A 20,572-nucleotide genomic window follows, 5' to 3' on the forward strand; every position below is an offset into this window, starting at 1 on the left:
GAGATGCTATTTCATCTCGACCTAATGAGCAGGAATCGGATTTTCTTTCATCTACCGTAATGATCTCACCAGGGACGCTTTTGCCGAACTCACACAATCATCCTTCCCTGTTCTCAAAGTGCTGTAAGCAGATGAGCCAGCTTGGGGGGAAAATGAAAACTAGTCACGAGACAATGCCAAGGGGGTTTCCCCGAAGATTGCCCCAGATTTCTCCCGCTCCGCCCCGCCGTAGGATTCGCATAATGGTGAATGTCCGCAGTCGAACGTTCTTCAAGTCTTGGGACCATGTCTCCCCACGCCCTCTCCGCCTCTCTCCGCAAGATCGGCGCATATTACGATCCGGAGGTTTACTCTCGACCTGGTCGACGAGGGGTGAGCCTCGTGGCAGGGACCCACTGGCTCGTCATCACCAGAGCAAGATCAAGACTTGAATTGAGACAATTTCTGAGCTAATAAGCGTGCCGGATGTATAGAGTTTGCCATTCGTCCCCCTCAGACTGGTCAAGCAGGTACATACACCGGAAAATGCCCGCTTCCAGGGCATCCCTTATTCCAAAACAAGGCCCAACTCTTGGCCTACCAGCGCATTGTACTTGGTCAGGAAGACATGCTGCCCCGCCCGTATGGTCTTGAACAGCTCCAGGTAGCCCTTTAGTAACGGTTTACGATGGTGTATGTTGTGTACGTGCATGTGGTGTTGTGAACCGCCAACGCCGTGATTCACGCTCGCACTCCTGCCACCATCCGTCCCGCCTTGGCCGTCCTCGGCCGCTTCCCAGTACTGAATCGCAGCGATGGCGCTCTCCACTACGGTGTACAGCTTCTCGATCATGCCAATCCCGTGCACCTCGATGCTTGCCAGCGGCGTCGTCTGGCATATCCTCAGGGTGTTCTCGGCTATCGACACTGCGTTGTAGATGGAAAGTGCCGCATGTCCCGACTGGGGGACAAGAAGCTTGTGTGAAAGGCACAAGTGCCAGAGGCGGTTTAGCAGCCACTGCTGGTTCACCAGAATATCAGCCTGCTGAGACGAAGTGGCGGTTGCCGCAGAGAGCCACGATGGTACGGGTGGCGGTGGCTTCTCTGCGGACAAGGTTGTCGCTGACTGCGATGGCTTCAGAGCCGCCGTGGCCACCGACGAGTTCTTCCCTTCGAGGTTGTGACGGTCGATCTGGTCGTAGATCATGACGGCGGTCCGTTCGTTGAGGAAACGGCAGCCGCCCAGGTCATTCTTACAGTGGCCGTTCCAACACCGTAAGAAGTCCTCATTTATTGGGTCAAAGAGTCTCATGAGGTGTAGGAGGCCTAGCATTCCAGCCGACTCGGCGTCGTCCTGGATGACAATGCCGGAGGAATCAGCGCTGTCGGCAATGCCAGAGATGGATTCTAGTAGGGAATGCGTCAAGATGCTGGGCTCGCCTACGAAGCCAACAGAGTGATGGCGCTGGAGACCGTATGCTCTGTAGTGATGTTAAAGTCATCGTCTGCCGATGGGACTTTGCTTGATGCCTACCTTTCTGTCACGGACAGCAGGTAGTAAACCCTTAGCCGCTGCTGCTTCTGCTCGGGCGAACAGTTCAGGTAGCAGTCGAACTTGTCCAGCCCGAAGATACACCCAAGCTCAACAGCCTCCCTCATCCTCAGCCAGGCGGCGTTGTGCTGCCCCTTCTGGAACAGACAGGCGAATAGGAACACCGAGGTGAAGATCATGTCCATGGTCGGGGACTGGCCGAAGTCGACGACGGTGCGCATCCTAACCGCCTCCATGAGCAACAGGTCAACCATCTGCTGCCGCGAGGAGGACGAGGCGCTCTGCTGCTCACTCACGCGGACAGGCTGGATAAGACCGAAGGCAGAAAGGGAGAGGAGCATGGCGCCAAAGTCCGGGTTGGTGCGGTGCTCCTGGGCCAGGAGACGGGCAAAGACGGAGGAGCGCTTGAGGATGGGCAGGGTCGGATACAGGCGCTCAAAGTAGATATCCAGCCAGCGAATGAGGTTTTCGTCGGTGATGACGGCCGGCCAACCGCTCGTTGGCACGGCCAGGACATTGCTGCTGCTTGCCGGGGAGGCGTGTGTGATAGGAGGATGGCCGGTGACGTTGTTGAGGGAGTGGTTGTTGTACTGGGACTGCCGCAAGGAGAAGACGAGGTCGTCGAATGTGTTGGAGGCAGCGCTCCCGGCGCGGCCATCCGGGGAATCAGAAGCAGTCGGGCCGGCAAGCGAGGCCGAGGCGGGCCCGAACGAGGCAAGCATGCCGTCCCATGACGGGGTCAGCCCTGAGACCTGGTCGGCAGCACTTGGCAAGCCGCTGGAATCAGTACCGAACATGAACTGGTCTTGCTGATGTTGCTGGTGCTGTTGTTGCTGCTGGTTCTGCTGAGTGATGCCGCGGGTGTTTCCGGGACTTGCTTCGGCGGCTTCATGGTTAGAGACGGAGAGGACAGGGGCCGAGGGGGAGAACGACGATGCCACGGAGGTGGACTCGGCGTTTCGGATTCGCTTTTGCTCGCGCTCCCGGATCTCATTGAGGCGGCTGTTGACGTAACAAAGTAGATGATGAGTGCCCAGCCAAATGCAGATAGATAGAGACGAACGAATCGCAGAATAAATGGATATGTATGGATGGAGGGGGGTAGGCAGGTAGGGGGGGTGAGTGGACGAGGGTGGATAGTGCAGGATGGATAGACGTCACGATGTCCGGCATGGTACGTTATAGGTACGAGACCTTCCTCCCTTTTCATGCTATGCACGTGGCTTACCGTCCAGCAGGGCCCCTCTTGCGATGGGGAGTAGCATAGGTGCACTCGAAACCGCGCGAGGCACAGTTTGTGCATGGGTTGGTCAGGTCACACTACTGAGATGGTCAATATACACACAGCACAATCTGATGTGTCTGGACACATATACATGCACATGCAACACGTGCCGGGATCTACACGCCGCCAACCATCGACCATGGGATGGGTTGTAGCGCCGAGTGTGTATATGTACATTATATAAGTGTGAAAAGCGCGAGAGATGGAGTGTGAGTGTGTGCGTGTATATGTGTGCGTCTGTGTCTATCACAAGCTTCATACCTTGGTCTTCCGCAGACGGCAGTTATCGCAGGCCTTCTTCACAGTCGTCTGCTGTAGCGGCTGCTGCTGCTGGTTCTGACTCTGATGCTGAGGTTCATGCTGCGGCTGTTGCTGTTGAAGATGGTGATGTTGATGATGTTGTAGGGCCGGCCTGGCCTCGGAGGTGGTCGGCCGTTGTGGGGACAGAGACGGGGACGAGGATGAGTTTGCCATTCATACCTCAGTCACACAACATCAGACCAGAGTCTGATTGGGATTGGGATCGGGATCTGGATCTGGGATTCGGATCAATGGGGAGGAGGAGCGTGGAGAATTCGTGTCTCGGCTGCTGTCAGTTGTCATGTCAAGCTGGTCCTGGCCCGGTTCGATGGCGCCCAAGTCCCAGCCCAAGCCAAGACAAGCCCTACTGTCCTCTGTGGCCGGAGCAGCCGACCAGGCGACCAGCCTCTCCAACGCCCGGCCGGAGAAACTCTAGCTCCACCGGTTGCTTCCGAGATTGTCCCTCGGTTTCCCCTTTGGGCCACTGTTTCATGCTGCCGGCGCCAAGTCCCCCCCACAAATAGAACGAGAGCTACCTTTTCCCTGGAATTTCTGGGGCCCCGCACGTGCGAAACTGAATCGTGCTGGCTTTCTTTGTGTCTGTCTGCCTTCTGGTGTTGCCTGCTGCAATGTCAGCTCAGCTGCTGTTCAGCGCTGTGTGGTCGGTCGTATGCAGCCAGCCTCACCCCCCTAGTCTCCCCCCTGGCTGACTACTACACATAGGGCTGCAGAGCCGGGAGAACTACATACAGTACTGTACTCGACTCGACTTACACGCACATGAACATGTTCATCGTCTGATCCTAATTGTCGACTCGTGGCTTGTACCGCGTACCAGGCGCGGTGCATGTGTATATAACAATCCCACCGCCGCCTCAACTTCCCCGGATTTGACTCTGCAAGTGCTCAGACCTCACCTTACCAAGCACGGTCCATTCTCCTTGCTTCATTTTTCCTTTTCTCAACTCTATCTCTACATCTCATCATCTCTCTCTCCTCCTTAGACACAGCACAGCGCAGTCCTGTGCCTGACCTGTCACCATGAGTCCAACTATGAGCATAGACATGGATGACCAGAAGACCGGCATCGAGAAGACCGATGCCCTCGGAGCCATGCATCACGAGGAGCCCCCGATGCCCGTTGTTGCTCAGGGCAATGCCGTCAACCCTTTCCTGTGAGTAGCCCTGGATATTATCCACTACCTCGTGTCTCGTGCCTGTCAGCGTTCTTCTATGGGCCTATTCATTAGCTAACCTCGAGTCTTTCTTTCCCTTTCACAGTATCTTTGCCTGCGTAACGTTTGCCGCGGCATCGTTCCTCTTCGGATACGACGACAAGGTCATCTCGCCAATCATCGCACTGAAGCCATTTGTAAGTCACTGTGGTGTGGATTAGCGTACACACAGAGCATGAGGCTGACCTCGCCTGTCTCTCCCAGGTCGAGAAATATCAAGGAGTCAACGAGGCAACAGGCGAATTCGTTTTCACAGCACGCAACCAGTCGCTGCTCCTCTCCATTCCTCTGGTCGGGTCCATCATCGGCGCCCTGCTCGCATATCCGCTGAACAACTTACTCGGGCGGAAATGGCCTCTTCTCATTGCCTACATCATCTCAATCGGCGGCACCCTCCTTCAGATCTTCTCCCCGAATCTTGGCGCCTTCGTCGGCGGCCGGTCCATCGTCGCCATCTCGATGGGTATTGCCAATGCAACCGCTCCTCTGTACCTCTCTGAAGTGGTCCCGGTCGCCATTCGCGGCCGTGTCGTCGCTTGTATCAACATCATGAACCTGCTCTCTGGCGTCGTGGCCACGTGTGTCGTTTTTGCCACAAGCGAGCGCACCGACAAGCTGTCTTACGAGGTTCCCCTGGCCGTCCAGTGCGCGCTGCCCGGCCTTCTCATCCCGCCCACCATGATCCTGCCCGAGTCTCCTCAGTGGCTCATCGGCAAGGATAAGTTTGAGCAGGCTCTTGCCGCCCTGCGCAAGCTCCGTGGCAACTCCGACGCCGAGGTTGCCGATGAGTTGCGCGTCATGAAACTCTGCCAGGATAACGAGCGGTCCCTCACCAACGACGTCTCCTTCTGGAACATCTTCGACAAGCAGAATATTAAGCGTACCATCACTGCTGGCTCCTTTTTCTCCTTCAACCAGATCTCCGGCGTCTTCCTTTCCACGACCTACGCCACTGTGTTCCTGCAGGACATCAACGTCGCCTCTCCCTTCGCCCTTACGATCATCGCCGCGTGCTGCACCCTTGCTGGCTGCTGCGTCGCTCCCCTGGTCATCGAGAGGCTTGGTCGTCGCCCGCTCGCCATGTCCGGCATGGGCATGCTCTTCATTCTGGACGTCATTGCTGGTGGCCTGGCCTTCCGCATCTCAGAGCCCTCTTACGCCGTCGGTGTTGCAGCCTGTTCCTTCATGTTCAACTTCTTCTGGGGCGCATCCTTCTACTCCCTGTCCAACGTCATGCCCTCCGAAATTCCTACGACGAAGTTGCGAAGCTACACCATGTCTTATACTATCGCGTGGGCCCAGACTACAGCGGTCATCACGACCGTTGTCGTGCCGCAGATAACTGCCGCAGACGCAGGTGGCCTCGGTGCTAAGACATATCTTGTAAGTTCCATAATGTGCTTGCCTGCGCTGCCCTTTGTACCTTTTGCTGACTACGACATCTTCAGGTCTTTGCTGGCTGTATGCTGGGAGTCATCACCTTTGTCTACTTCCTGCTCCCCGAGACGAGAGGCAGAACTTTCGCCGAAATTGACGAGATGTACGACGCCAAGATTCCGATGTGGAAGTGGAGGAATTACGAAACATCAACGACCGCGAAGACGGCCAAAAAGATCGAGATCTAGAAGTGTGGTGTACGATAGGCAAAAAATACAGTGTACCTATATAATGTATGATGAAGAGATGAGGATACCCACTCAATCGCATAGAGAAGTTTTCATGTTGTTTCAGCGTGCTTGGTCGCATGAAAATATTAACACACATTCATCCTTCCATGGCCACCAGGGGATGTCAATGATGGCCGAACGCTGGACGTGGCGCGGATCAATGCCCCTTTCTCACGTCCTGGCATCGTCCTCTACTTCCAGTGTGGACTTTGTGACCCATGTGTCGCTAGAGAGCATTGGAGCCGCAAGAAGGGCCCCAAGAAAATTGCAAGATGGTCCCTACAACTTGCAGACTATCGCCTTGTCGTAATTGCAACCACATGCGAGTGATTTGCGGCCCCGTGCCACCGTCAAAATATGGCTTTAAGACCTCGAGCTCTAGCATAACCCGAGTCGATGATTGCCCAGGTCAAAGTCTTTCAGCTCCACACAAATATGGACCTCAGAAAAACATAAAAGAGGGGCGCTGTATTGCCCAATAAAAAAGTGTCTCAGGCCCTTCGACTATGCGACTATTACAGGCATCACAATCTTATGATAGAATATTAAGCTTGTCTGTTACAATGACTCGGGCCTGCATTGCCAAAGTCTGGTGTGAACAGAACTTTCCAATCCTTGACCATCAGATACGTGACTCCCAACCGCGCACAGATTTGTAATGTTAATGAAGCTCGGTTGAGCTTCGTGAGGAGAGAGCCTAGCACAATGTACGCACTTCTTTTTAGGAGGATAGTTCGGAAGTGTCTCTCATTTCTCGAAGCAAGTTTCATGTTTGCTAACCATGTTGCCTTGTGGTATAATTTCTTCTCAACCACAGAGTACTGCGAAGCATGGTAGATGAGCGGGCTAGCTGAAATACTGAGTCAGAACATCTTGCTATGGACAGATGAGTGACAAGAGCAACAGGTACTTAACATAACTACCTCACCAAGACATGTCGCACAAATCCCGTGCAATATCGTAACATCATGTCAGACTTATAATTGGCGTGTAGCTAGCTATGTCCAAAACAGAACGTGAAATGGATTTCGGTATCTGAGGCAAACTTGTGGATTCAGCAACAATTTCTACAATGACCTATATTCCATTCCGAGCTTCCTGACCAGAACCCTTCCGTGCTAACTGCTGGCTAAATTTGCTCTTTGGGCTTGGACGTCTTCCGAGCTGTTTCCTCACAATTACGAATATCAAAGACTACTACATTCCACAGTGCCATATCAACAAGATCACAAAGAACACAAATAGTTTAGGTATTGCTTCGGTCTTATTAAGGGAATAAACAAGAAATCTATCAGTCTATCTTTGGATTTTCGTTTTCGAAAAGGAAAGACAAAGGAGAGCGGACACAGCCAGAGTTTCCGGACCAGTTCCCAGACAAACAAAAATCCCAAATTAAATCAAGTGGGTCATGGTCCTCTCTTGCCACATCCTAACGCCAGAACGCCTCGCTTTCCACGAAGAAAAAATGAGGAGAGAAGAAGAAACGAGAAGGAGAATCCCGCCTGTGCTCAAATACCCGCTGATTGTTTTTCTGTCATGTCTCCACTCCCGCCTCATTATTCAGCCTTGCTGCCCCTGATTTGAAGAAATTATACAGCCCACCCACCCTCACCAATCGGACCAAGAAGGCCCGCTTAGTAAAAAGACAGGTGACCGACTACCTCTTCACCATAACGAGCTCGCCCGCCTCTTCATCACCCACAACGGCACTGTCCTGGCTCGCAATGTGCCACCTCAACCCTTCCAGCTTCGCCCGTCCGATCCACTTATGGGCCGGTAACGTGTCGAACCGGTCCTTGTAGCCAGACTGCTCCACCATGGGTAGCACGTCCGCCATCTCGACCCTCATCTCGCAACGGTGGTGGACATACCGTGCTGTGTTCCCGTCTGATATTGCATCAGTAGTAGCAGAATCGATACTGGCGCTAACAATCCGTTGGGCGAGGTCTTCCACCTGGATGAGGTCAAACGCGCCCTCCCAGCCAGACTGTGACGGAAGAAGCTGGATCTTCTTAGTGATTTCCTTGAATTGGCTAACAAGGTCCTCGAACATGGCCTCCGTCGGCTCGGCACCGTCACCTGCAGGTACGACACGGTGAATGGTGACAGGAACGCCAATCTGAGAGGCCGCCTTCTCGAGGTGCTTTTCGCTGGCCCACTTAGAAGACACGTAGCCCTCGGATCCATCCTTGGGGGGCTGTGCTGTGACAGATGTCGGCGCGTGCGTGACAGCGTCGTTATTTCCTTGCTTGTCGGCATCAAGATTGAGAACGCCACCCGACGAGATAAAGTGTACCGGTATTTTGCGAGTCGTTGCAAGTCGTACGATGCTGCGAGTAGAGGTGTAGTTGGATCCCTTGAGAAGCTGGAAGTAGTCGAAGAAGGACCTATTGGCGCCGCTGTGAACTATGATATCGACTTCGCCGGCGAGCCGGTCAAAATCGGACTCCGACATTCCGAGGAAAGGTTCGGACATCTCTCCTGGGTGAACAACAATCTTGGGCCCTGAAGGTGCAGCACGGGTGGGCTTGTCGCGAACAGCGACACAGTGAATCCGGGCGACACGATCGTCTGCCGCGAGCTGATTCAAGATGTGCTTGCCCAAGAATCCCGTCGTACCCGTCATCAATATTGTTGCGCCATCGCCAGCTTTGCTGACAGCATGTTGCAAGCTGTCATCCGCCTTGTCAAGAATATCTTGATCAATGGCTATCTCGTCCTCCCAACAAATGGTCTGATCCAATTTCTCCGCCGAAGAAATCTTCGCAGCCATGGAGCCAAGGGTGTTGTTCTCAAATAACTCAACCAGTGACAGCGCAGCGGCGAAGCGCGTACGGATCATGATCTGCAACTTTACAAGCAGCAACGAGTTGCCACCAACCTCGAAGAAAGTGGTCATATCGTTGACTGACACCAGCTTGATGATGTCCTTCGGAACTATATCGATCCACAAAGACTTAAGGGCCTTCTCGGTCTCACTTAGGGTAAAGGTCGTCTTATCTTCCGAGGCGGTCGGCAGCGGTATTTCGCCAACCGCCCGTCGGTCTGTCTTGCCGTGGGAGTTGAGAGGGATAGTCTCCAGTGGTACAAGCATGTTCGGGATCATGTACAGCGGCAGTGCCAGTTTGTAGCGCAGGCTGCGTAAAAATTGCCCGGCATTCTCGGTCTGGGCGCCCGGAGCGAACTCGACGAAGCCGACCAAGAGCTCGTTGCGGACGGAGACGACGGCCCGGTGAATCACACCGGGGGCAGCCTGAATGATGGAGCTTTCGATATCTTCGAGTTCGATTCGGATGCCACGCAGCTTGATTTGGGTGTCCCCACTAATTCGCCCTTGGAACATGACAGCCCCATCCTTGCGGAGACGGCCGACATCTCCCGTGCGATAGACTACCCTTCCATCCTTGGCGGCGAACTCTGCGGGAGCGAAGTAATTAGGCAGAAACTTGCTGCTGCTCAACTTCTCGTTGTTCAAGTAGCCCTTGGCAACACTGGGACCACCAATAACAATCTCCCCGGAGACACCAACGGGAACTGGATCAAGGTTGCGGTCAACGATGTACACTGAATAGTTTGGAAGCGGGACGCCAACAGGTATCTCAGGTGGAGTGGTCTCTGTAAGGGCGCCTCCGTAAGGAACCTCTGTCTTCGTGCAGGTGATGGTCTCTCCAGGGCCGTAGGAATTGTACAGCTTGAGGCCTGGCAGACGGAGCTCTTCAATCCCTTGTCGAAGTGCGTTTGTCATCAACTCACCCCCGCCCCAGGCGAACCGCCACTGGGAAGCTGTCTTGAGATATTCTGCCCCATAAGACAGCCAGCTTGTATACTCGGAAGGTGTCGCTCGGGTGTAGGTAATATCCTCGTTCAAAATGAGCTTGGCAATCTCAACAGGATCTCCGCGACTGGCTTTGGGAACAATGTAGACGGAGCCGCCGTTGACGAGACCACAGAGAATCTGATCAAGAGAGAAGTCGAAGGTGTAGGCACTTTGCTGCAGAACCTTCTCCGGGCCAATGTTGTACTGCTTCGTCAAGCCGAAAATGGTGTTCTTGAAAGCTGAGTGTCTCAGGATGATGCCCTTGGGTACGCCGGTCGAGCCACTCGTATAGAGCACCACTGCATCTGCCTCAAGTTTTGCTTTGCTTGGGGTGGTCTTGGGGCTAGGAGCGAGCCGCGAGACGTTGATCGCCCTGGCCTTTGAGTTCAGTTCAGGAACCATGTGTTCGGTGGCGTCGTGGCACAGGATGACGACCGGCTTGGCAGCGCCAGCGACAACGGCCAGTCGAGACAGGGAGCTCCGCAGGTCCATAGGAATATATGTGCCTCCTGCATGCCATATTCCAAGCAATGAGCACACCCATTCAGCGGTCGGCTCCTGGAAAACGGCGACTCGTGACCCAGACTTGACACCAGTCTTCGTGAGGATCTGGCTGATGGCATTAATGCGCTGCTGCATGGCAGAGTAGGTCAACTCGTTGCCAACTCCGTCCTTTGCTGCAACGCTCTCTGGATATTGAGCTGCCACCGCCATGATGCGGTGAGACAGAGTTTCAGGCCAATCCGGCGTCAATTGTGGTCCTATTTGGGATATGTCAGCGCTGTAGCCTCTTAGCAGCACTCGAGGGTCACAACTCACCACGACCAAGGATCTTGGCGCTTTCAATGTCCTCGACGCTCCAAAGTGGCACCTGATCGACCTTTGTGTCGAAGCTGGCGGCAAATGACTTGACGAGCCGCATGTAGCTATTGAACAGCAGTTCGGTGGCCGGCTTAGAGTATAGATATCTTTGCATTCTAAAAGTAACATGCATCGAAGTGCCAGCGACTTCATTGACATCAACAACCAGGTCGTAGCCATTGCGTCCCACGGAATGTGTTCCCACAGCCTCGCCTCCGAGAAGCTTCGGCTGCTCAGCATTGATTTGCCGGTAATCCATGAAGACCTGGAACAGCGGGCTGTGGCTCGCCGAGCGGGGTATATCCAATGTCTCGAGGAGTACATCGAAGGGTAGCTTAGAGTTCGCCAGTGCAGAGTACGCCTTATTGCGTGCCTCGAGGACGGAGTCCTTGAAAACCTCTCCCTTGGTTGACTTGAAGCGAAGAGGAAGGAGGTTCAGCAGGAAGCCAACCGTGCCGGTGACGGCGGCATCGGCGCGATTGGCATCGGCGACTCCGATGACCAAGTCGTCCGTGTCAAGGTGTCGGAACAAGAAGACCTTCAGCACGGCCAGGAAGAAGTGGAAGGTCGTGATCTTGTGGCGCTTGCACTGCGTCTTGATTTGGCGGACGAGGCGGACATCCAGTTCGCAGTTGGCTGGTTCGAAGTTGTAATTCGTTTGGTTCTCTGCCACACATTGTGTCAGTCGATGTACCTTGGGTGAAGTGATCTCGCAACTCACGTCTCTTGCTCCCATGAGCAACAGGAAACAACGGTAATGGCTCAGGGAAATCAGGGTACTCCCCTCTCCAGAATTCCATCTCCCCATTCATCTTCCCCTCTTCGACGGCTCTTCTCTGCCTCTCGGCAAACTCGCTGAATTGGCATGTAACAGGTGGAAGCAGTTCACCATCGTACATTTTGTTGATTTCTGACAAAAGAATATTGAATGAAAACCCGTCAATCGCGATATGGTGGAATCCAAATATCAAGTAATGTTTCGTATCCGATAGGGAAAGCAGTTTGATGCGGATCGACTCGCCGCGGTGGAGCTTGAAGATGTACTTCATCAACTCATCTGTCTCCTTCTCTACCTCATCTTCAGTCGTGATGCGCCGTTTCTCCAGCCTCAGCGGGCTGTTCTCCTCTGCGAGAACCCCTTGGGTAGGCTCATTGAGTCGGGCGGTGTCGGAGAAGAAAGCTGTGCGGAAGGCCTCGTGGCGCTGGCCTAAGCCGGCGATGGCTCGCTCCGCATCATGCTCGCGGATGCGTCCTGTGAATTGCAGTCGGCAGGTGAGATTGAAGGTGGTTGGGTCCTCTAGATACCGCATCAGAAACCAGAATCGAGAAGAGGCATAGGACATCTTTGTGGTCCGGGAAAATACCAACTGTGTTTCAGGAATTTCCACTTTCACCTCTTCTGCTTCATCTGATGCCTTGATGGGCTCCGAGTCAGTCATCGAGGTTTCTGTGTCCTTGTTCGTAGTCGCCTTGTCCTTTGTCTTCACATCCTCACTCTCGTCATCCGACAAGTGAGTCTCGGGCGTCTCAGCACCGGAATTCGAATCATCATGGCTGGAGACCGGAGACTCAGACCGAGTGGTCTCGTCCAGTGGTGACGGTAGTGAGCTTTCAACTACCTCTGCAACAGTTGGCGCTGTCTCTGTCGCTTGAGTCTGTTCTGGCAGACCTTGCACACCTGTCTGTTGCGCAGCTTGCTCTTCTTTTTCTTCTGCTGCCGCCTCAGTAGGAGCTTCACCTTGGCCCGCTGGCCCATCGGACCCGGCAGGTGTCTGGACAGCAACCCAAGAACCAGCGTCAGAACTATCCGAAGAATCATCAATACGATCCTCGTTAGGAGCCGGGCTATCCGAGGCCCCCAGATTCGTCTCCGCGTCAATGAGTTGCGTGAGTTCGCTGGAGTCACGAAAGGACTGATCGGCCTCAGTTATAACTGATGCGACGGCGGGCTCCTCTTTCTTCTCTTCTGCAGCAGCCTCCACAGGTGCCGCCTTGACGACATTGGGAATGAGATCGGGAGAAAGACGCTTGACAGCGTCCTCAACCAGGTCAGAGACGGTGGCACCGCCGAGAATTTTGAGCACAGGCATGTCGAGATCGAGCTCTTTTGTGAACCAAGTGCGCATGTCGACAGCGAGAAGGGAATCGACACCGAGTTCTACAATGGTCGTTTCGGGAGTGATTCCCTGCTCCTCAGGAGCCATATTCAGCCTCTGATAGAGAGTCATGAGAAGCCCGTCTGTCAGGTCACTCGAATTAGTAGGCGCGTAGATTCAAACAATGAGGCTGCCTTTGACTTACCGAGCAACAACTCGTAAACATCCTCCTCTTTGGTTAACTCTTTCAGCTTGTTTCTGACACTAATTGTGCCCTTACCTGAACCACCCGCATTTTGCTCCTGAGGCTTGACCAATCTCAACCAGGCGAAACGGGGCACATTGATCCACGCAGGCGGGCTGTCGTTGTTTTCGATATCAATTTGTTGAAGGCCCGCCGTGATCTCCGGGTTGCGGCCAGACTCAGGGCGGCCAGCCATTACGGCTTCGGAGAAGAATTGGTAGAATTCCCACTCATTGATGTTGGCGTAGCCGACAGATCGAAGCCTCTCGAGCTTGCTTGGATCACGATTCAGATATCCCAGACCAACGATGCCAGGCATGTTGATAACCGAGCCGACGAGGCCACGCTGGCGACGCCCCGCAATGAGCGAGCACATGAACGCGTTGGCTGCCGCGTAGGCAGTCTGGCCCATGTTACCCGACACCGATGCCAGCGAGGAGAAGCACATGAAGAAGTCCAGATCATTGTCCGTAAAGATTTCGTCCAAAAATCTAGTTCCGTCTACTTTGGGTCTCAGCGTCTCAAGGAAAACCTCGTGGCTCTGATTGGCGAATAGACTGTCCTTCAGTATCATAGCACCGTTAGCAACACCACCGATTGGCGGCATTTCTTTCTCAATCTGCTTGACGACAGCACGAATGGACTCGCGGGACGTCACGTCCATAGCGTAGGTCTTAACGATGGCGCCTTCGGCCTCGACGAGTTCCAACCATGCCTGCTCAATCTTGGGGTTTCGCGAGGACAGGGCGAGGTGACGAGCACCACGCTCTACCATCCAGCGAGTGAGGGCAAGACCGACTTCTCCTGTGAGGCCGATCATAAAGTATGTGCGGTCGGTGCGGAACTTGATCGACTGCTCGGCAGGGAGGACACGCACGGCCACGGACTCGTCCTGCTTCCAGTCAACGACCCGCAGGCCCTGGCGGTAAACATCCTTACCCGGGATGGCAGACAGCGCAACACTCTCCGTAAATATCTGGCTGTTGCTGGTCTTGACCAGGGACCGGGCATTATCCACTGCAAGCTTGAGAGTCTGTTTCACGACCTCGGCGTCATAAACCTGAGCCACAAAAGCACGAGCGCTGTACAACTCCGCACCGCTCCTCGACGTGCAACCGAGAGGCAGGTACTTCCTGATACGCGCGCCAACGCCCATAGACTCCTTGTTCTCAGAGAGGTCGACGAAGAGAGAGGCATCTTTGGGGAGCGATTGGGAGAGAACGCGGTCGGGGATCGATGGGTGGAAGTGCTTCACGCTGGGACAGGGGCTTGCCAAGGTGGATGTGAACGTCACCCTCTTTCCAGAGGCCTCGGAGCGGCGCTTGAGGACGTGAGCAACAGCGGCACTGGGCTCATGGGCGAGGACCGATTGGCTGTTGGTATTGAAAGAGAGGATTGAATCTGCCAGTAGCTCGGCGGCAGTGGCAACAAGCACAGCCTCCTCGTTGTCTTCCTCGTGCTCGGCGGCCCAGGCGTTTGGCACGGAGACGATGGATCGGTTACTTTCAGATAGCGACACAACCTTCTTGCCATCTTTGGTGGATCCTGCGACTACGTACAAGCAACCAAGTCCGGCGACAGAGACAGCGCTGAGGAGTGACTTGGTGACATGAATAGTGATCGTCTCCCCTGTGCCTTCCGTCTTTGCGAAGTCGAGCAGGTCATAAGAAGCACCAGAGCTGTTTATTTCAATGACGGCGTCTGAGGGCGTGACATCTTTGGTGATAAGTCGCCTCTCGGAATTCAGGCGGGTGTTGATGTCGATGGCGGGTAAATATCTTGGGATAAGCATCGTACCATTGTCAATCGACATCTCTCTCTCAAGCGTCCACAGGGGCTCATAGCTCTTTGCAAGGCCTTTACCCCATGCATCCGAAATCTGCAGCCGCAAAAGATTCTCGGCGATAGTCTCGGCATTGGGCTTCTCGCTGGCATCGAAATTGAGAAATTGCAGGCGAAGTGAAGGCATCTCGCCGACCAGGCAACGACCTGTTCCAACCATCATGTTCATGTAGGGCTCCTCACCACGACTGCCGGCGGTCACCCAGAGGATGTTACGTGAGTGGTCGCACAGGCGGACAATGGCTTGAAATTTCTCCAGGCTGAAATCTTTGAAGAGCAACTCGTCGAGCTCCATCAAGCTGAGGATGGTGGGCTGGGAGTTGATGGTCTCTTCGTCAATGTCGAGGATATTCTCGATGTTTTGGATTTCAGAGAAGAAGGGCCCAAGAGAAGCAGTAAGGCTCCGGACCAGACGAGAAGTCTGGACCTTCTGACCACCGAGGATGAGTAGCTTGTCGGTATAGGTGGCCTTGCCACTGAAAGCCATGGGCTCACGGATCATCTCCATCTGCTTGTCGACGGCCTGCGAGACCATGACGCTGAAGGGCACAAGGTATACCTTCTCCTCGGGAGTGGCAGTCTCGACGCCAGAAAAGCCGCTCTTGCGTAGGACGGTATCCCAATCCTTCTGCCCAACCAGGGGAGAATAGATACGGCCGTCCTCGCGACCAGCCCACCAACCCGGAAGACCACAGAAGCCGAAGCCGATTCGAAGTGGCTTGTTGTTGGTGACCTCGAGCAGGCACAGGTATCCACCAGGGCGGAGCAGCTTACGGACGTTCTTCAAAGTCGTCTCCAGGTGGGCCGTGGCATGGATGACGTTGCCTGCAATGATCAAGTCATAGGTGCCCTCTTCGAAGCCCTGCTCCTTGATGTCTTTCTCGGCATCCAGCGTCTTGAAGATCATCTTCTCCGCATTAGACTTGAACATCTCCTTGGCCTCCTCGAAAAAGGCAGCCGATATGTCAGTATAGGTGTACGTCGCAAATCCATCTTTGAGGCAGTCCAGCGTGGCGGCGGTCGAGGAGCCGGTACCGGCACCAATCTCAAGGATCCTCATGTTGTGGTGGCGATGCGAGATCTGCTTGACGAGCTTGCCAAGGTACATGTTATACTCCTTGTAGCCGTAATGCCCAAAGTAGAACTCGCTCAATTTGTCGTCCTTCCGGAATTCGTCGAGCATGGACAGCTCGCCACGGACAAAAGGCACAAGCATGTCGCCTATGAACACCAGTGTATGAAAATGAGGGTGGATCTTGGACCAATGCTCAAAGTCTTGCTTGATGTCGTCCCAGGTATCATCAAGCCACTCCTTCTTGCAGGTAGCATGCTTGCCCTCCAACGCAGTCTCGTGGACGAACTGCGCCCAATTAAGGATGCAGAGCTGATGCCAGTCGCACTTCTCGCGCTGCTCGGGAGTGATCTTCCGGTACAGCTGGTTCAGATAGTAGAAGCACATACGCTCACAGAGAGCAGCACCAGCGACCTCATCTTCCGTGAGAGCCCACTCCTTCCATCCCAGGGCGCCGTCGGGCTGTGCGATATCCCACAGGGTCTCGGCGAAAGTCTGTCTGTCGTCGGCGGCAGTGGGTTGTGTGAGAGGCGTGACATGAAGGCCCTCGACATAAATGGCGGCGTTTTTCCCATCCTCGGCGTAAATATCCACATCGCCAGTCATGCCATCTTCTGAGAGGGAAAGGGTCGCGTCGAAGGGCATTGGAATCTCCACACCAGAAGTGGACTGGCAGACATCAGGGTTGACAGCGATGCGGCTGATCAGAGTCGGGACGTGCAAAGTCCACAGACGCCCGTCACCAGGAGCTCCAATGGCAGCGAAGATGGACTGAAACGCAACATCCAAGGTGGCAGGATGGACAACCCAGGGGTGAGTGACAGAGTCGGGATCCCGGGCAATGGTCATCTCGCCGGACGCATGACCAGCGCTGCGCTTCATCTCAGTAATGCCATTGAACATTCCTGTGTAGCCATATCCAAGTTTGGCCAATTCCTTGTAGAAGAAGTCTGTGTCAACCGGCAAAAGGGGGATGTTCGACTCAGCACGCTCTGGAAGAGCTTCGCCAGACGGCTCACCCGTGGTCAGGCGGATCTGACCACTAGCCATTGAGACAAAGCCACCTGTCTCCTTGTTCTGGCAGGCATGAATAGAAAAGTCGGCCGTGATGGTATCTTCACACTTTTGCACGTTCGACATCACGTAGATAGTCTCCACACCCGTGTTGTCATCCATAAAAGACAAGGCCTTGTGGATGCTAAAGTTGAGCAGCTCCACCAGCTTCACCGTCTTCTCATAGTCAGACACGAGCTGCTTGGATGCTTCAAGAGCCATGACCGCGAAGCCCGCGGCAGGGAAAACGGTCTGGCCCTGGATTGCATGCCCCTTGAGCCAAGGCATCTCATTGGGCTTGATGTAGTTGCGCCATCTGAACTCGCCCTCACCCTCGTCAGTTGCACGAGCGCCTAGAAGCTCGTGCGTTGGATTCTCACGTAGCCGATGCGCCTTCGACAGACGAGTCTCGTTCCAGATGACCTTCTCGTGGTCCCAAGTGTAGCAGGGCAAGTCCTTGGATACAGTGTAGGTGGCGTCCTTGGCGAAGAGTCGATCGTAAGCCTTGAAGTCGACAGCAGAGCTGCCGAGGACTGTCCATACAGAGCCGAGAGTGCTTGAGAGGGCGGTCGAGTCGTTCATGCCGCGAGCCAGGGTGCCGAAGTATGGGACTGCGGCACCCCCGGCTTCTTCAATGGTCAGGCTGGCAGGGCCCTTCAGAGCCGCGTGGGGGCCGACTTCGAGAGCCAGGCCCGGGGTCCCAGTTCCCTTGACAGCGGCAGTCAAAGCCTGCGAAAATAGCACGGGCTGCAGCATATTGTCTTTCCAGTAGGCATTTCTCAGAAGCTCGGAATGCTCCATGGTGACTTGTTCACCGCCAAAAACGGAGGAATACCATGGGCATGCATTCTCACCAGGCTCATTGATCTGAATTCCACAGGCACCGAGGGCTTCCAGATAGTACGAGGAGCAGGCCTTCATGTGGCTGGAGTGATAGGCAGTGTCAACCTTCAGCTTGCGGGCAAACTTGGACTCATCCTCGAAGATCAGCTGGACAAAGTCAACAGCATCCTCATCACCCGAGATGGTGACACTGGCGGAGGAGTTGCTGGCCGCCAGCTGCACCCTGCCGTTGAGCTTGGGAAGACCGCACAGGTCGTTCGCGTCGTCCATAGAAGTTCCGGCGGCAATCATGGCACCGCTCTTGCCGTTCGGACCCTTGGCGAACTTGGTATACTTGCCACGATAGAAGGCAATGCGGATAGCATCACGAGCGGACAGGAAGCCAGCGGCGTAGGCGGCAGCAATCTCGCCTGATGAGTGACCAACAACGGCGCTGAAATCAAGGCCTGCAGCACGGAGCATGTCGACCACCATCACCTGCACGGCGGTGCAGAGGGGCTGTGAGATCTCACCAAGCGCGATGCGGGATGCCTCCTTGTCCGCGAGCAGCTCAGCCTTGAGCGACCACTCAGGCGCGTCGGGCAGCTCAGCAAGTGACTGCTCTAGCTTGTCAATGATAGCCTCGGCGGCGAAGGACGATGTCACAAGGTCACGGCCCATTGTCGCCCACTGAGCACCCTGTCCAGTGAAGACTCCGAGAATGGTACGACTAGTCTTGGCGTTGGCTCGAGTCGCGACAGGTTCCTTCTTCTCTCTGCTCTCTTCAAGCCTGGCCTCGATTGTTGAAACGAGCGCCTCAAGGGAGGGAGCAGCAAAAGTCGCGCGGAAGTTGAATGCCGTGCGCTTGGAGAGGGACCAGGACAGAGTACGGGCGTCGAAGTCGGGATATTCTTTGAGGAAAGATAGGTAGGCGTTCAGGAGCGACACCAGTGACCGCTCGGAGGCAGCGGAGAAGACAAACGGCATGGAGACGGGCAACTCCGTCTCGTCCGAGATTGGCTCTGGCGCGTCGTAGCTTTCAATGATGGCGTGGGCGTTGGCACCGCCAAAGCCGAAGCTGTTGACCGAGGCGCGGCGAGGGGTGCCTTCTGGGAGCTCCGGCCACTCTATAGCCTCGACAGGCACCTTCAGATTGCCGTAGTATGGCTCGATATCGGGGTTCAGTCGCATGAAATGCATGTTTGGTGGGATTGTCCTGTTCTGGATAGCCAGGGATGCCTTGAGGAGACCAGCGATACCCGCAGTGCCTTCGGTGTGACCGATGACCGTCTTGATAGATCCGACGTACAGGACATCGTTGTCATCCTCCTCGGTGTCTTCAGCAGCCTCGGGCCGCTCAGGGAAGAACGCACGGAAGATGGCGCCAGCTTCTTGGGGATCACCAGCTTTGGTGCCGGTGCCGTGGGCCTCAAAGTATTGGCAGCGATCCTCTTTCTTCAGAGGGTCCAGGCCGGCACGAGCATAGGTATCCGCGATGAGCATGCCCTGGGCGGAGGCACTTGGCATGGTGATACCAGGGGTACGACCGTCCTAATCCGGATGTTAGCACTCGAGACCAGTCAGCCTCCAGATGCGTATGATTGTGTACTAACCTGATTGATGCCGGTCTCACGGATCAAACACTCGATATGGTCGCCGTCACGAAGGGCAGCAGAGAGCGTCTTCAAAACAACGGCACCCACACCCTCGCCACGAGCATACCCATCGGCACCAGCATCCCACATACGAGAGCGGCCAGTGGGAGACAGCATGTTCAAGTTGCTCTCAGCGATGTACATAGCTATCTGTGTGTGAGCAAAAGCAACGAGACCAAGATGATGAAGCAAAAGGGGGACCGGGCAATTAAAAACTCACTGGGTCCAAAGATCAGGTTGGTGCCGGCAGCAATGGCAACAGGGCACTCGCCATTCCGCAAGACCTGAACAGCCTGGTGGACGGCAATGAGCGAGGAAGAGCAAGCCGTGTCGATGGTCATGGAAGGGCCGTGCCAGTTGAAGAAGTACGAGATGCGGTTGGAGATGATGCTCCGCGCAGAGCCAGTGGCAGCGTAGGTGGGAACATTCTCACCATCGCCATAGACGATCTGGGAGAAGTCGTCGCACATGACACCGACATAGGCGGCCGTTTTGGAACCAGAGAGAGACTCGATGCTTGAACCAGAGGCCTCGAGGGCCTCGTAGACGGTCTCCATCAGCAGGCGCTGTTGAGGATCGATGGCCTCGGCCTCGGAGGCGGAGATGCTGAAGAACTGGGCATCGAACACACGGGTGTCCTCGGCAAGAAGGTACGAGTCAAGAACGTTGCTGGCACCGTGATGGTGGCCATCCTTGTTGTACCAGTTGTCGGCCCGGAAGCGGTCGATCTTGCGGAGGACATCGCGGGGATCGGAGAGCAGGTCCCACAGCTTGGAGGGCCGGCTAGAATCGCCGGGGAAGCGGCATCCACTGCCGATGATGGCGATGGGCTCGTTCTTGTAGGAGGGCATCTTGAACGGTGTTGAAGACAAATCCAAGAGCTGCTCGCGGAGTGTAGGTTTGAGTGGTGTTGAGTCTGGTCTCGCAGTGGGATTTCAGGTGTATCTTGCACCTCTTGTTCACACGAAGAAGTCTGGCCGTCGATGTACTGAGCTGCCTTTCCGCCTGTGATCAAAGTAGTGGTGGCAAGAAGCTTTCCCGACAAGTATTTGACTGTCCAAGGCGTTGAGTCGATATGTTTCACGCAAAGGA

At 54.9% G+C, this 20,572-nt stretch overlaps 3 protein-coding genes across 3 annotated transcripts; 1 reads left to right on the forward strand and 2 right to left on the reverse strand.

Moving 5' to 3' along the window:
- Positions 1 to 547: 547 nt before the first annotated feature.
- J7T55_014990 (uncharacterized protein) lies at positions 548 to 4,066 on the reverse strand (the record flags this gene model as incomplete). Its single annotated transcript, XM_053135314.1, has 7 exons — positions 548 to 1,460; positions 1,514 to 2,533; positions 2,760 to 2,851; positions 3,078 to 3,188; positions 3,683 to 3,737; positions 3,891 to 3,919; positions 4,034 to 4,066. 7 exons carry the CDS (start codon positions 4,064 to 4,066, stop codon positions 548 to 550), a joined length of 2,253 nt encoding a protein of 750 aa, XP_052987077.1.
- Positions 4,067 to 4,157: 91 nt separating this feature from the next.
- J7T55_014991 (uncharacterized protein) lies at positions 4,158 to 5,976 on the forward strand (the record flags this gene model as incomplete). Its single annotated transcript, XM_053135315.1, has 4 exons — positions 4,158 to 4,291; positions 4,398 to 4,488; positions 4,556 to 5,734; positions 5,800 to 5,976. The coding sequence occupies 4 exons, from the start codon at positions 4,158 to 4,160 to the stop codon at positions 5,974 to 5,976; spliced, it is 1,581 nt and encodes a 526-aa protein (XP_052987078.1).
- A 1,699-nt stretch (positions 5,977 to 7,675) lies between these two features.
- J7T55_014992 (uncharacterized protein) lies at positions 7,676 to 20,331 on the reverse strand (the record flags this gene model as incomplete). The annotated part of the gene is made up of 6 exons (XM_053135316.1): positions 7,676 to 10,596; positions 10,655 to 11,362; positions 11,418 to 12,935; positions 12,998 to 19,376; positions 19,439 to 19,626; positions 19,701 to 20,331. 6 exons carry the CDS (start codon positions 20,329 to 20,331, stop codon positions 7,676 to 7,678), a joined length of 12,345 nt encoding a protein of 4,114 aa, XP_052987079.1.
- Positions 20,332 to 20,572: the final 241 nt, after the last annotated feature.

The sequence above is a fragment of the Diaporthe amygdali genome (assembly GCF_026229845.1).
Source record: "Diaporthe amygdali strain CAA958 chromosome Unknown NODE_53_length_281289_cov_64_976018, whole genome shotgun sequence".
NCBI classification, from domain to species: Eukaryota; Fungi; Ascomycota; class Sordariomycetes; order Diaporthales; family Diaporthaceae; genus Diaporthe; species Diaporthe amygdali.